Source organism: Oncorhynchus tshawytscha, linkage group LG13 (assembly GCF_018296145.1).
Source record: "Oncorhynchus tshawytscha isolate Ot180627B linkage group LG13, Otsh_v2.0, whole genome shotgun sequence".
NCBI lineage: Eukaryota > Metazoa > Chordata > Actinopteri > Salmoniformes > Salmonidae > Oncorhynchus > Oncorhynchus tshawytscha.
Genome location: NC_056441.1, coordinates 64,806,917 through 64,820,443, shown reverse-complemented (window position 1 = coordinate 64,820,443; position 13,527 = coordinate 64,806,917). Strand labels below are relative to the sequence as shown.

The 13,527-nt window shown below is 43.9% G+C and overlaps 3 protein-coding genes across 4 annotated transcripts in view; 1 reads left to right on the top strand and 2 right to left on the bottom strand.

Annotated features, from left to right (window-relative positions):
• LOC112266129 (dynein heavy chain domain-containing protein 1) overlaps window positions 1-1,280 on the top strand; it is a 48,319-nt gene extending 47,039 nt beyond the window's left edge. The window contains exons 41-42 of the mRNA XM_042294945.1: window positions 141-763; window positions 874-1,280. Of these exons, the coding sequence (XP_042150879.1) occupies window positions 141-763; window positions 874-1,254 (1,004 nt within the window). The 3' untranslated portion in view covers window positions 1,255-1,280. The remainder of the gene's footprint in view (window positions 1-140; window positions 764-873) is intronic.
• An 83-nt stretch (window positions 1,281-1,363) lies between these two features.
• Window positions 1,364-6,135, bottom strand: LOC112265492 (ribosomal RNA-processing protein 8). Its single transcript, XM_024442840.2, has 8 exons — window positions 5,985-6,135; window positions 5,613-5,735; window positions 5,163-5,454; window positions 4,148-5,072; window positions 3,860-3,989; window positions 3,643-3,749; window positions 1,997-2,093; window positions 1,364-1,903 (listed from the first exon to the last, which is right to left on the bottom strand). Exons 2-8 carry the CDS (start codon window positions 5,715-5,717, stop codon window positions 1,787-1,789), a joined length of 1,773 nt encoding a protein of 590 aa, XP_024298608.1. The 5' UTR covers window positions 5,718-5,735; window positions 5,985-6,135; the 3' UTR covers window positions 1,364-1,786.
• A 115-nt stretch (window positions 6,136-6,250) lies between these two features.
• On the bottom strand, window positions 6,251-11,918 carry dhx40 (DEAH (Asp-Glu-Ala-His) box polypeptide 40). 2 transcript variants are annotated; one of them, XM_024442839.2, is made up of 17 exons: window positions 11,507-11,918; window positions 11,214-11,359; window positions 10,936-11,016; window positions 10,503-10,739; window positions 9,968-10,034; window positions 9,748-9,879; window positions 9,458-9,557; window positions 9,276-9,362; window positions 9,007-9,189; window positions 8,810-8,890; window positions 8,428-8,585; window positions 8,198-8,312; window positions 7,978-8,086; window positions 7,767-7,861; window positions 7,618-7,687; window positions 7,292-7,520; window positions 6,251-7,035 (listed from the first exon to the last, which is right to left on the bottom strand). In XM_024442839.2, the coding sequence occupies exons 1-17, from the start codon at window positions 11,682-11,684 to the stop codon at window positions 6,914-6,916; spliced, it is 2,190 nt and encodes a 729-aa protein (XP_024298607.1). In that variant the 5' UTR covers window positions 11,685-11,918; the 3' UTR covers window positions 6,251-6,913. The 2 variants fall into 2 exon arrangements, with proteins under 2 accessions (XP_024298607.1, XP_024298606.1); XM_024442838.2 differs by having other exon boundaries at window positions 10,897-11,016; window positions 11,507-11,917.
• Between the last annotated feature and the right edge of the window lie 1,609 nt (window positions 11,919-13,527).

Below are 13,527 nucleotides of genomic sequence, written 5' to 3'. Positions count from 1 at the left end.
TATGTACTATATTAAAGACTAACTCATATCCTATGAATTTGAAGTACATTACCCTACTTACATGTTCAATCTTCAGCAGTCAGTCATAGGAATCTGTTCTTCTGAGTAAATTAGGAACATTTATTTTGCCATCTCTGCAGACTTATCAGGCCTGCTGCAAAGTCTGGAGCAACGTGTTCAGGCTTTGGCCAACACCAGCGACCCCTTGGTGTTGGGCTTTAGTGCTGGTTTGGCAGAAGAGCTGGTGAAGGTTCACAGCCGCACCCTGAACACCCTGCTTCAAGACTCCCAGAAGCCCTTTGGCAGGGTCTGGAGCACCAACAAGCTGACCCACCCTGCTCTGCTGCCAGACTTCACCCAGGCCAGGGACCGACTACTGGCCCTAAAGGAAAGTCTGGGACGCAAGGATGACATCAGGGTTGTGAGTGTTGGAGCTCCATCCCTGGGACCCCTACGCTACTTCCTCCAAGCAGAGTGGGACGGACTGGTTGATGTGGTTTCCTCCCTGCATTCTGAGCTTAACCAGCCCATGCGAAACAGCAAGCCTACTGTCTCCTCTCTCCTGACCGTCTCAAGCCTGTTCCGCTTAGAAAGGAGAGCAGAGCTGCTCAAGGCGTACCTATGTGATAAGGCCACCAGTGGTCCTTCCAATGCGTACCGCCTGTCTGCCTTCTCCAACGCCAGGGGCTTTCTGGGCGCGTTAATCAGGGAGGCTGCCCATGCTAAGCAGAGGGACATCAGCAACATCTCTCTTCATTTCCAAGTACAATAATCTCTAAACTGCCTCTCAAAGCTACAAGTACCACTCATTTTTATTGGATTAGACCTACTAAAAATGATATTCCATTTATTGCTTTTACTTTGTCTTGCTAGGTGCTCAGTGCTGCAACATCCCCAGCCTCTCTTCCCCTGAGCGGTGTATATCTGTGTGGACTAGAACTGAGAGGGGCACTGTGGGATACGCGGCTAGGAGCCCTGCAGGACACGCTCTCCCCCCAGCCCTGCCTGCTCCCCCTCCTCTGGGTCAGAGCACGGGTGAGGAACACAGACACTGTCCGAGCCCCAGACAGCCCCCCCTGCAACACATCCTCCCTGCCCCTCTACCACTGTCCCCTCTATCTGGACGGAGAGCATGGGGACAGTAGATACTGGGAACTGGCTGAGAATAACATTATCACTCGTGTCCCTCTATTGGCAAAGCTAGATCCTGTGCTATGTACACTAAGAAGAGTGAGGCTTGTGAGTACCCTGTGAGACTAGACTGCAGAATTCAATGCTGCGATTATACTGACGCACTTATTTCTAGACACAGACAAGGTTTTTTACAACAGACTTAAAAATAATTCCTCTTGCTTTTTAAATCTGAAATTGTGCATAAGACTTAATGCAATACATTTATTTTGATTTATTAAAAAATATACCAATGTCAACAACTTTTGAACATGTTTTGTCTTTGAAACAGACATTTGAAAGCCCATAAAAGGTTTGAGAATATCAACAACCCTTGAAACATTGTTTGGGGGTCAAAACTACCAGCTCATCTATGAAAGTTATTTTCATATTTACAGTAACAACCAGCAGAAGAACCCTTTTATGTTACTGTCCATCCTGCTTGCCTCGTCACTGACTTCTCTACCGGGGGTATGTACCAAACGGCACCCTATTCCCTATATAGTGCACTACTTTTGACCAGAGAACTATGGGCACTGGTCAAAAGCAATGCAGTATAAAGGGAATAGAGTGCTATTTGGCATGTACGTTTGGAACTGTTTCTCCAATGTTGCCCTCATCGTTTCTTGTACACGCAAGGCCTCAGCTCCAGTCCTCCTGCCTTCTTTATCCTCTCTGGAGCTTCTGCGATCTTCTCAAACTCAAAGGAGTAAAAGTGGCTACTCTCTGTGTCCTAAGGAGGGAGCAAAATGAATAGGGTAGGGTATTGTAACAATATATCACATAAAACATGCGCCATCGCTGTTTACTATGATTACTGCCTTACCTTTGTGACCAATTTGAATCCCAGGCTGGACAAAGCACCCATGAAGTTCCGCACATTCTCAAATCTGCTTGCCACCTCTGCTATTTTCAGGATACCCCTGCAAAAAAAGACCCAAAGTGTTGATGACTAAAACATACAGTACCAGTCAAAGGTTTTGACACCTACTCATTCCAGGGGTTCTCTTTATTTTTAATATTTTCTACATTGTAGAATAATAGTGAAGACATCAAACTATGAACTAACACATGGAATCATGTAGTAACCAAGTGTTAAACAAATCTAAATATATTTTATATTTGAGATTCTTTAAAGTAGCCACCTTGATGACAGCTTTGCACACTATTGGCATTCTCTCAACCAGCTTCATGAGGTAGTCAGCTGGAATGCATTTCATTTAAAAGGTGTGCCTTCTTAAAATATATTTTGTGGAATTTCTTTCCATCTTAATGCGTTTGAGCCAATCAGTTGTGTTGTGACAAGGGGCTGGGGGGGGTAATACAGAAGATGTCCATATTATGGCAAGAAAAGCATTACTTCAAGACATGGTCAATCCAGAAAACGTCAATAACTTTGAACCAGCAAAAAAACAAGCGCTATGATTAAACTGGCTCTCAGGAAAGGATGATACGTTCATTAGAGTTAACTGCACCTCAGATTGCAGCCCAAATAAATGCTTCAGAGTTCAAGTAACAGACACATCTCAACATCAACTGTTCAGAGGAGACTACGTGAATCAGGCCTTCATGGTCGAATTCCTGCAAAGAAACCTCTACTAAAGGACACCAATAAGAAGAAGAGACTTGCTTGGGCCAAGAAACACAAGCAATTGAAGACAGACCGGTGGAAATCTATCCTTTGGTCTGATGAGTCCAAATTTGAGATTTTGGGTTCCAACCGCCGTGTCTTTCTTTGGGAGACACAGACTAGGTGAACGGATTCTCTGCATGTGTGGTTCCCACCGAGAAACATGGAGGTGGTGTGATGGTGCTTTGCTGGTGACACGGGCAGTGATTTGTTTAGAATTCAAGGCACACTTAACCAGCATGGATACCACAGCATTCTGCAGCGATATACCATCCCATCTGGTTTGCGCTTAGTGGGACTATCATTTGTTTTTCAACAGGACAATGACCCGACACACCCCTCCAGGCTGTCTAAGGGCTATTTGACCAAAAAGGAGAGTAATGGAGTGCTGCATCAGATGACCTGGCCTCCACAATCACCAGACCTCAACCCAATTGAGATGGTTTGGGATGAGTTGGACTGCAGAGTGAAGGAAAAGCAGCCATCAAAGTGTTCAGCATGTGTGGAAACTCCTTCAAGACTTTTGGAAAAGCATTCCTCATGAAGCTGGTTGAGAGAATGCCAACAGTGTGCAAAGATGTTGTCAAGGCAAAGGGTGGCTACTTTGAAGAATCTAAAAATACATTTTGAATTAACTTTTTTTTGTTCTTACTACATGATTCCATGTGTGTTATTTCAGTTTGTCTTCTATTATTCTACAATGTAGAAAATAGTAAAAATAAAGAAAAACCATTGAATGAGTAGGTGTGTCAAGTGTTGACTGGTACTGTATAAATACGGAAAATAAGTGGGAACACCTTCTACCCCGACATAGCTCTGTTTTTCTGCATAATATCGCTTACCCCATCACCAGCACACGGTTAGCCTCAACTAGGAAATCCCCAAGGTTGGTCCCCATAAGAGAGAGACAGAATACAGCTATGTCCACAGTGCCATCCTTGAGAGGTACCTGCAGACAGGTGGGAAAACAAGACATGATTACAGAAAGAACACAGACTGCATAGGAAAACAGGCATGGATGAAAGAACACATTCAGCATCAAGGTAAAGTTGGACTCACATTAGCCATGTCACAGACAGTTACACGGTCACTGATAAGTGCCAAGTCAAAACTGTGCACTTCGTTCTTCACGCTCAGAGCAATTTTGCAGTCGCCGCAGCCAAAATCTGCCACCACCAGAGAGGCAGGCCTAGAATCAACACAAATGGTCTTACAAAGAAAGCCACACACTATTTCAATGTGGATCCCCCACCCCAGAACCAAGACAAGAAAAATACAAAAAGTATGCAAACAGACTTATTGCAAATACTGCAAGTATGTTAGGGTCAGAGGCATAACACAACTCACTTTTGGCGTATGTAGGAGATTATGGCGTCAACAGGATTAGCTGGCCAGCGCTGGACCTGTGCCGTGAAGCCCCTGTGGTAGATGCCGAAGGCCTCGGGATCCTGTCTGAACATGCGTTTAGCCTCCCCACTAGACGTGGTGTACAGAACCTCGTTAATATAACGGAACCGCGCTGACTCCAAACGCTGCTCCATGCGGGACCTCAGAGCAGCCGAGCGGTCTGCAGAAGCCTCTTTCACCTCTATGGTGAGTGTCTCCTCCTGCTCTGCAGGTAGCTTTTTCTTTTCCGGGCTCTGGCCATGGAGCATTCTCCTGAGCTTCTCTCTCCTGCGGTCCTGCTCTTTGCTCTCCTCCTGTTTCCTTCTCTTACTGCCATGCAGCTCTGGGTTCTGCTCCTCCCTAACCATCTGAAGTTTCTCCTCTTCACCTGGGGGTTTAGAGTTACCTAGTGGCACTGCTTTTACTTGACTGCCCCCCTTGCTCTTTTTCTCTGAAAAGTTCTTATTGTTTTGGACTGTTACTGTGCCTGGAGTGGAAGCAGTCTCAGTGAAGGTCATCTCTTTTCCCTCAGGAACCTTTTTACTTTTCTGTGTTTTACGCTCACCCTCTTTCTGCGGTTTGTTTTTCTTTGTCTGGCGTTGCGGTGTCTGGACAACCGCTGTTTCCCTGTTCACACCAGATGCTGCTTTTGGTCCATCTTCTGTGTCCTTTTGCACAGAGGTCTCTGGGTGAGTGGTATTCTCTCCATTTTGAATTTTGAACTTGTTTTTACATTTCTTCTTGTTCTTCATCTTGTTTTTCCATTGCTTTCGGTTTAATCTTTCAATCTCAGCATCTGCTGCAGCTTTTTCTTCATCCTTGATAGATTTTGAATCTTGTTTACTACCGCCCTGAATGGACTCTGTATTCTTTACCTTTTTGAACTCTAGGAAATAGAGAAAGACAACCTCAAAAATCTTTTCAACTTAAGACAATCCTGTTTACTCAATTGACAGTTGTTTGTGAAACAACTCACCTGCTTTTAGTGGTTTCTTTGCTTTTATTAGCTTCTTAACAACAGGCACTGCAGCCTTCTCCTTGGCACCCAGATCTCCAATGACCTCTGCCTCTTCTCCTGAAGCGGCTACTTTATTGCGTCCTCTTTTGCTTCTTTTCTTCTTCCTCTTGGTGTGTGGTGTCAGTATGTCATCTATTTCGCTGTCACTGCCTGCTTCATGAGGGGCACTATTGCTCTTGTTCCAGTTTGGTACTGACCCCAGTGTTTGGAGGGTCCGTAACAAACTCTTTTTCTTCCCAATACTTTTTGGCTGTTCGGAAAAGCATAATGACAGTGTCAAACCGAATACCAGTGTAAACCTAAATGTAACCCTCTATTTGAATATGTGGTCACTGGCAGAGTGAGTTATGCCTGGCTTGGCTTACATAGGTACATTTAATTATAAAGAAGATTGAGATGGCATCTAACCGTGATATTGGTCCTTTCAGACAGTTTGAAACTGCTGATGACCGTCTTGGTCAGAACTTTGGCTTCTGGGTCATCGTTCCACTCATCCTCCTCTGCAAACAACATGCTTCACCAGCACTGTAACTAAAACGGTAATGCACAGAGTGAGCAAGTAAACAAGAACGCACGTGTATTAGAATAAATGGTCTCTAGACTTGTGTGATTTGTTTTTCAGTACTGGCAGTAGATTCCAGAAAAGCTGACAACGCTAACCTGCTTATATTGAACTAGCTAGCCTTCGCTAGCGTTATATCAGACTACCTTATTTGGCAGCAAATACGTCAAAACTGCTAGCAACGTTCATTGCGATGCAGAGAAGACAACTTCACTCACCTGTCAGATTACTTATCAAAACGAGATGTTACTGGACTTAATTGAATCGATCCAATATGTATGTTTAGAAGGTAATCGGTGGATATTGCCAATTTAGTTTAGCCACGTTAGGCTCGCGCGTGGCCGGTCCAAAACAGGCGCATGTGAATGACGCAAGTCTCTCCGCAATGGTTGATGGTATATGAGTCTTATCTGTTTTTTTTTTTTTTATGACTATAAATGGAGCACACAAAAATACGTTAATAATAATAATGAAGCAATGGAAATACGAAATGAACCTTTATTACATAAGAGGCAGAGTTGTACAAAATAAATGGCCCGTGGTTATCCTGTTCTCTAATGTGCTGATTTGACAACACTGTTGGTGACATATTGAAAACTGTATGTGATTCTGTAACGTCCTAAAACCAGTAGAGAACGGTTGCAGAGGCCCTCCACTGGCAATATTACTCAAGACAAAAACGTTGATAAGTATGAAACTAAAAGATAAATATACCACTAAAAGAAAACATAGCATAAAACATCTGCATTAGACATTTGATATGACTACAATAATTCATTATCTGCACCTAGTCCATTATTGATGTATGTTTAAATATAATAATAATAAATGCCATTTAGCAGACACTTCTATCCAAAGTGACTTACAGTCATGCATGCATACATTTTGCATATGGGTGGTCCCAGGAATCAAACCCACTACCCTGGTGTTACAAGCACCATGCTCTACCAGCTGAGCTACCAAGGACCATGTTTGACCCTGAACCCTCAAATTTCTGTGTTGTAAAACATTGTTCAGAACAACACCTGTGCAGTTTATTATAACAGACAGGCTTTTAACCCCTGAGTGGAGATTATTCTATCCTGGTCAGTCCAATAACTGAGTCTTTCTTCCCCTGAGGATAAGTGTCCAATGTCCTCCTCCTCTCTCACGATGCTTTGCCTTGTTGCCGCTCCTGTTTTCTCTGTAGGTAGCGAGCACGGGCATCACTCACAGAGCTTTCATCGTTCCGTTTCTCCAATTTCTTGAACACGGCTTCAGCAGACCCCTCTGGAAATAAACCAAACACACAGAATAACCTCTATTAGATTGTCAAGCAGACACAACAAGCATACGGATCACCTGGGGGTCCTGGAAGGAACAGAAGAGGCACTACAGTAACTTAGCTTGTCCAATAGGAATGCTCATTACATTTTCCATTTAAAAAATCTTTGAATGATAAAAGAGCAGCTACAGAAACATCAAATGTCATACAATTTTTTCTATACCAGTGAATTCATACTCATCACCAGAGTCCATCACCCACCAGTTTGTCTTTTAGCTGTTTCCTTGGTCATCCACTTGGCCACCTCCTCGTCCGTCACCTCCTCTCTGGCCACGCTGCTCAGCTCGTACACATCCACCTCATGGAGCTTGGGAAGCAGGTCCTTCACCCAGTCATAGCGGATGGGGCACACCGTCCGGATGTAAATCCGCGAAGTGACCAGCAAATCATGGAAGATCACCCAGTCCAGCTGGGCCTCCTGGTCAAAGAGCTATGGGGAGGGCGATGGGGACTGATGTGTAATATGCATTTTGGGGATTTTATAGAGTGTTCTGAATTGATCAGAATATAGTCCTGGAAGTCTTTACCGTTGATGATGGATGAATGTGAACCATGGATCCATGCCCATCCATTGTGCAAAACACCTTCCCAACTGACCTGAGAGAACTCAAAAATGTTGTGGTTATCTTTCTTGACTTTTTAACATAACTGGGATTTTGTTTTAAACAAGCCGTACCTTCTTGCCACATTGGTGAAGTAACCAGTGCATAGACATCTCCTGAACAGCTCACTCTTATTTCCATCAAACTTCTCCATAGGGAAATCTCTCTTCTGGAAACGACGCACATACCCTGATTATAAATCTGTACATATAATGGTCAGAGCTTCACATCATAGTTTTAGCCACACCAAAACTAATAAGATATGCAAACAAGCAACAAACTTACCTTTTGTAGTCTTAGGAGGATCTCTCTGAGCTGGGTTTCCACACTGAAGGCTGACTTTAGCGCCCTCCAGTGTATATAGTTGTCTTTACACCATGCTGAAGGGGCATCACTACAGTAGGCAGCAAAACAAGCTCACGTTAGATGGAGACCCATGAACATGAATGCAGTGAACATATAATTGAGCCTATTAAATACATTAAGAGGAGTTAATATTGTATACCTGGCCTTGCACTTCTCAAACACACTGAGCAGCATGGTGAAGTCATTACAGCTGCCCGCCTGCACACCCAACTGCCTGTGCTTCTTATCTGCCTCCTTCTGCTTCTCTGGATGGCCTGCAGAGAGAGCAATGTCAAACATTTAGATTAGAACCATTATGCATACATATGTATTTCTGACATAACCACATCTTGATTGATTAAACCAACGCCTCAGGCCGCTATTGTCCACCTGGCCTGATGAAAATGTTCTCCACAGACAGCATGGCAGCTACAGGCAGCAGGAGGTCCTCACAGCCCAGGGAGGCAGCCTGAAGCAAGGCCCGGGTCAGCCCTGGGGGCAGGGGGAACTCTACCATCAGCTCACCAAGCCGGGTCACTTTACCTCTCCTACAGACAGGGGAGTGGGATATTGATAGAAGATAACAAGTGCTATTAAAGATTGAGTTATGATAGTCATGAAGAACTGCCAGTACTGTATGTGGTAGGTTCCCCTGTTATTTATGGTGAAAACAGCAGAGTTGTATCCCTATGTGGCTGTAGATGTATCTGGTGAAGATTAGTATAAACAATGACAGATGTACACGGATATACAGTATGTCTATATCTCTCACCTGTCGATGGCGTCACATTGGTAAAGCTGTTTCAATGCTTCTAGGATGAACCTCTCCTCTGGACGGTCCAGGTAAGGGAACCTTAGAGAGACACCAAGCAACAATGGCCTCAAATTACTTGTTGGATTGTATTATCAACAGTCTCAAAAACGAACACTGGTTTCTCTGAGCACTTGAGAAAGTGGAACTGTACCTACCTGATGACATCATGAACTCCCAGGCACTTGAGTGTGAGGATGACAGCGGTGAGACTGGTCCTCTGGATCTCTGGAACTGTGTACTCCGGCATGCACTTCTCCCAGAACGCCGGACTGTAGATCCGGAAGCACTTCCCGGCGGAGGTTCTCCCTGCCCGGCCCGCTCTCTGCAGGGCCTCGCTCCTACAACACCACACAACATTACAGTCCTATTCATTAGGCATGAAACAAAAGGAAGCAGACTGAAACAGGGACTTCCTGGGACTTACTTTGAAATCGGAACCACTTCGAGGATGTCCATACCAACCCGCGAGTTGTGGTTGAGTTGCTTCACAAACCCACTGTCAACAATATACCTGCAGTGAACAAATGAGTCATGAAATTTGAGGCCTTGCCATTCTGTGGATAAATATTGCTCTATGCTGCTCTGATAAGCCTTATGGTGACTCACTTTATTCCATTGATGGTGAGGGACGTTGCTGCAATGTTGGTGGCCACCACACATTTCCTTATACCTGGAGGGGGAGGCTGGAAGATCTGCTTCTGCTGATCTGTGAGAAGGACACAAATCATTCATATTATTTAAAAAGGAGTTTAAATGAGTCATGACTTTATACTTTTGATTAAGCAAGCCAATGGCATGCTAAACTGTGTCCACTTGGGTGTGAAAGGGAACTCAATTTGTCTTTCTATGTGTGAATGTCACAGTGAGGGGTACTCGGACAGTGCACCAAACCCTACCAGTGGGCATAGATCCGTACAGGGGCAGGATCAGCAGCCCCTCCACTTTATGGTCCTGCACATCATAACGGTAGTCTATGGATTCAGCCTTCTCATATAGCATGTCACAGGCCTTCTCAATCTCAGACTGTCCTGTTATAAACAGTTGTATTGAACATTTTTAAACCGTAATCAGTACATTCATATTCTGGAGATAATGTGAAGATTATCATTAGGTTACCTGTTAAAAACACAAGGATATCCCCAGCCATCTCACTGGTGTGCACATCCAATGCCACCTTGACAACCTGTCACAGACGAGGTTTGTTCATACTCAAACTTTTCCCCCATATTTGTTTACAGACATTTTAGTAGAGACAATCTACATTGAGCAAAAAAAATATCAAATAAACAACTTTGCCTTTTGTGAACTAACACTCACAGCTTTACTTTTTTATTTTTTCTACAAGCAATGACTTCTCTGATAGCTACTTAATTGAAGAAAAATTTACTTACAACGACTAAGATGTGGTTGTCCAACCTAGCTATCTTAAGATGAATGCACTAACTATATGCTGCTCTGGATAAGAGTGTCTGCTAAATGACTAAAATGTAAATGTAAAGCAAGGAGTATGCAGTATTAAATGGTGTTGATGGCAGAGTTTAAATCAGCTAAATCCTGGGGTGATACAATCACTGAATTTCATTATGATACACTATACTATACACTATACTAATAGTAGGCCTACGTCAGTATAAGCAAGCTCACTCCCTACCTCTTTAATGTAAACAGAGCTCTCTGTATCTTTTGGTCCTATGGCACAGCTAAACTTGGAGGTGACGGGAAAGGTTCTTCCAGGGATGGTGAAGACAGGACAGCCTCCCAGGAACACAGAGAGCTTGTCTGTCTCCAGTGTGGCTGACATTACCACCACCTTCAGGGGGACAGAGCGACCCTTAGAGGCCTTATCTGGACTGGAGAGGGTCTGCTTCAACAGACCCAGCAAAATGTCCTGCAGTAAAGCACATAAGTACACAACTGTTTAATAATTTGGGATTTGTTTTTCAGAAAAAACAGCAGCCCCACCACTTGTTTTGGTATACAACTGAGGGATGGAGCTGGGGATATAATCAGATGACTGTTTTCAAGTAGTTGGCTCTATTACTGACAGTGTTAAGGCTCCTCTCATGGGCTTCATCCAAAATTACCACACTGTACTGAGACAGAACAGGGTCTGCCAGGATCTCTCTCAGCAGACAGCCATCCGTCATGTACTTCACCACCGTGTCCTGACAAAACACAAATCTCCTTTCAGGGACACACATTTGCTTATATACACTACAATCTAATTATCTTTACATTCAAGTGACAATATGTAGACCCCATAGAACACTTTCAGGGTGCCTAAAATATAAGCGTATCTAATAATTTATGTGAAGTATCAATTTAAGCAGACAACTAGGTAGGTGTCATGGAGCTCTCTCACCTGTGTCGTGCAGTCATCGAAGCGCACTTGGTATCCGACCTCCCTACCCAGACTGCAGTGCATCTCCTGTGATACCCTCTGGGCTACAGTGATGGCTGCTACTCTCCGAGGCTGGGTGATGCCAATCTTGCCATTACTCCAAAATCCTACACAAGAAATACAACTTAACACCTACCCAAACCTTTCAGACCTCTCTATAAGGACAGCTCATACACGGAGTCTATAATAAAGGGTATAGAGCTTTCGAGTCAATTTTCTATTCTGTAGACACAGGTCCCATCGTACAAACGTACCTGCTTGATGCAAGTACTGGGGAAGTTGAGTCGTTTTCCCACTGCCAGTCTCGCCAGTGACAACCAAGAATGAATTATCTTTGACAGCCTGCTGAAGTGTGGCCTTGTGTTGATAGATCGGCAGGTTCTTTGACTCGTCTAAATCTCCCTTGGTATCCCACTTCGTCCTTTTCGACATGATGGACTCTATTGTTGTTCAACTACACGAAGGAGAATGATGACAAAAGCTGGTTCAAATAGCGTATATTACACGCATACACTAACAAAGAGTAAACGCATAACTGCTCACTTATATAGAGTTGACTCTCCGACACAATATTCTAACTTTTAGGTCGTAAAGATTCTAAGTTACACACGTTTCCGTCAGCAAAACGACGAAACACAGCAACTTCCGGACGCAATGCATTCTGAGTTTTCATTGGTCCCTGTCGTTGGCAAATTACCCTGACGTTATATTTTAAGCCGCTTCCCCAAATCTGAAAAAGTATTATTCTTCTTCTATGGGTTTTATGGCGGACTACAACCCCAAAAGGTGTATTGCCGCAACCAGCTGGACGGGTTGAAAAAAAGAGGTAAAAATTAACCCAAATAAAAATAGTAAATTGACAAAAACAAAACGTACACTTCTTCCTTCTTTCAAATCTCCATATGTGCCTTATCAGGCTTAGGGTCTGAGAGGGTGGTGCAGCTTGTGAGAATTTTCCAAATAATATTTTCCTGGACCTTTTCTCCACTTTGGCAGTGCCATTAATCAACAAAGCCACAAAATCCACCCTCTTAACCTTTAAAATATCAGGGTCCTGCTGGTGAAAGGCAACCCTTGCAGGGGTATACCCCAAGATTGGTATTGGTATTTCGATCAACTGCTCCTCATTAACAAACCGTACTCCAACAAGATTGGAAAGGACATTCTCAGCACTATACATTACTCAGTTTTCCATACTTTTGGACAATACTCCAATTCTCCTTGATTCAACCACCATTAGATTCACAATCCACTTCAGCGTCCGCTTCCGCTTCCGCCATCTTCCCCACCACCTCGTTCGGGCCACACTTTTCAACTGAAAAGTCACTGCAGAAGTATTGCTTAAATGCCCAGTTTTCAATTATTAAATTTAATAATGTGCAAAAATTCATGAGAAAACGTATAATTTGCATCAACATACAAGGGTTCGATTGCAACAATGAGCCAATTGTTTCAAAATTGACGAGGGCTGCCTTTTCCGAGCTAAATTGACCAAGAGGCACCTCCAACAACAACACATAAAACCTCACATAATTCTGGCCCAAAATTCTGGCCAATTTCTCACAACCTGTGGCATATGAGCTTTTTATGTGAACGCTGATGCCCTCTGATAAGCATTGCCCACTTTGTCAAAGGCAGGGGCGCAAAATATTTTGCTTGTCCATTCATTCACTCAGCACGCCTTTCCAGGTGCTGTTGGAAATAGCCTAACCTAAATACCCCAACCAGAAGCTATGGATTACAGGCAACATCCACACTGAGCTAAAGGGTAGAGCTGCCGCTTTCAAGGAGCGGGACTCTAACCCGGAAGCTTATAAGAAAATCCCGTTATGCCCTCCGACGAACCATCAAACAGGCAAAGCGTCAATACAGGACTAAGATTGAATCCTACTACACTGGCTCCGACGCTTGTCGGATGTGGCAGGGCTTGCAAACTATTACAGACTACAAAGGGGAGCACAGCCACGAGCTGCCCAGTGACACGAACCTACCAGACGAGCTAAATTACTTCTATGCTCTCTGAGGCAAGTAACACTGAAAAATGCATGAGAGCACCAGCTGTTCCGGATGACTGTGTGATCACGCTCTCCGTAGCCGATGTGAGTAAGATCTTTAAACAGGTCAACATTCACAAGCCCTCTCATTCTAACATTATCCACTGTTGTTGCAACCCCTACTACCAGTCTGTTCAATCTCTCTTTCGTATCGTCCGAGATTCCTAAAGATTGGAAAGCTGCCACGGTCATCCCCTGTCTCTTCACTGTTGACATTGAGA

Bases quoted from the DNA above. Each gene is read 5' to 3' on its own strand.
- LOC112265492 (XM_024442840.2), bottom strand. From the start codon at position 5,717: ATGTTGTTTGCAGAGGAGGATGAGTGGAACGATGACCCAGAAGCCAAA. The intron at 5,455-5,612 runs GTTAGATGCCAT...TTTTCCGAACAG, and splicing joins CTGAAAGGACCAATATCACG to CCAAAAAGTATTGGGAAGAA. The intron at 3,990-4,147 runs GTGAGTTGTGTT...TGTTGATTCTAG, and splicing joins ATCTCCTACATACGCCAAAA to GCCTGCCTCTCTGGTGGTGG.
- dhx40 (XM_024442838.2), bottom strand. From the start codon at position 11,684: ATGTCGAAAAGGACGAAGTGGGATACCAAGGGAGATTTAGACGAGTCA. The intron at 9,363-9,457 runs GTGAGTCACCAT...TGTTCACTGCAG, and splicing joins CTCACCATCAATGGAATAAA to GTATATTGTTGACAGTGGGT. The intron at 8,313-8,427 runs GTGGACAATAGC...CTCTCTCTGCAG, and splicing joins GAACATTTTCATCAGGCCAG to GCCATCCAGAGAAGCAGAAG.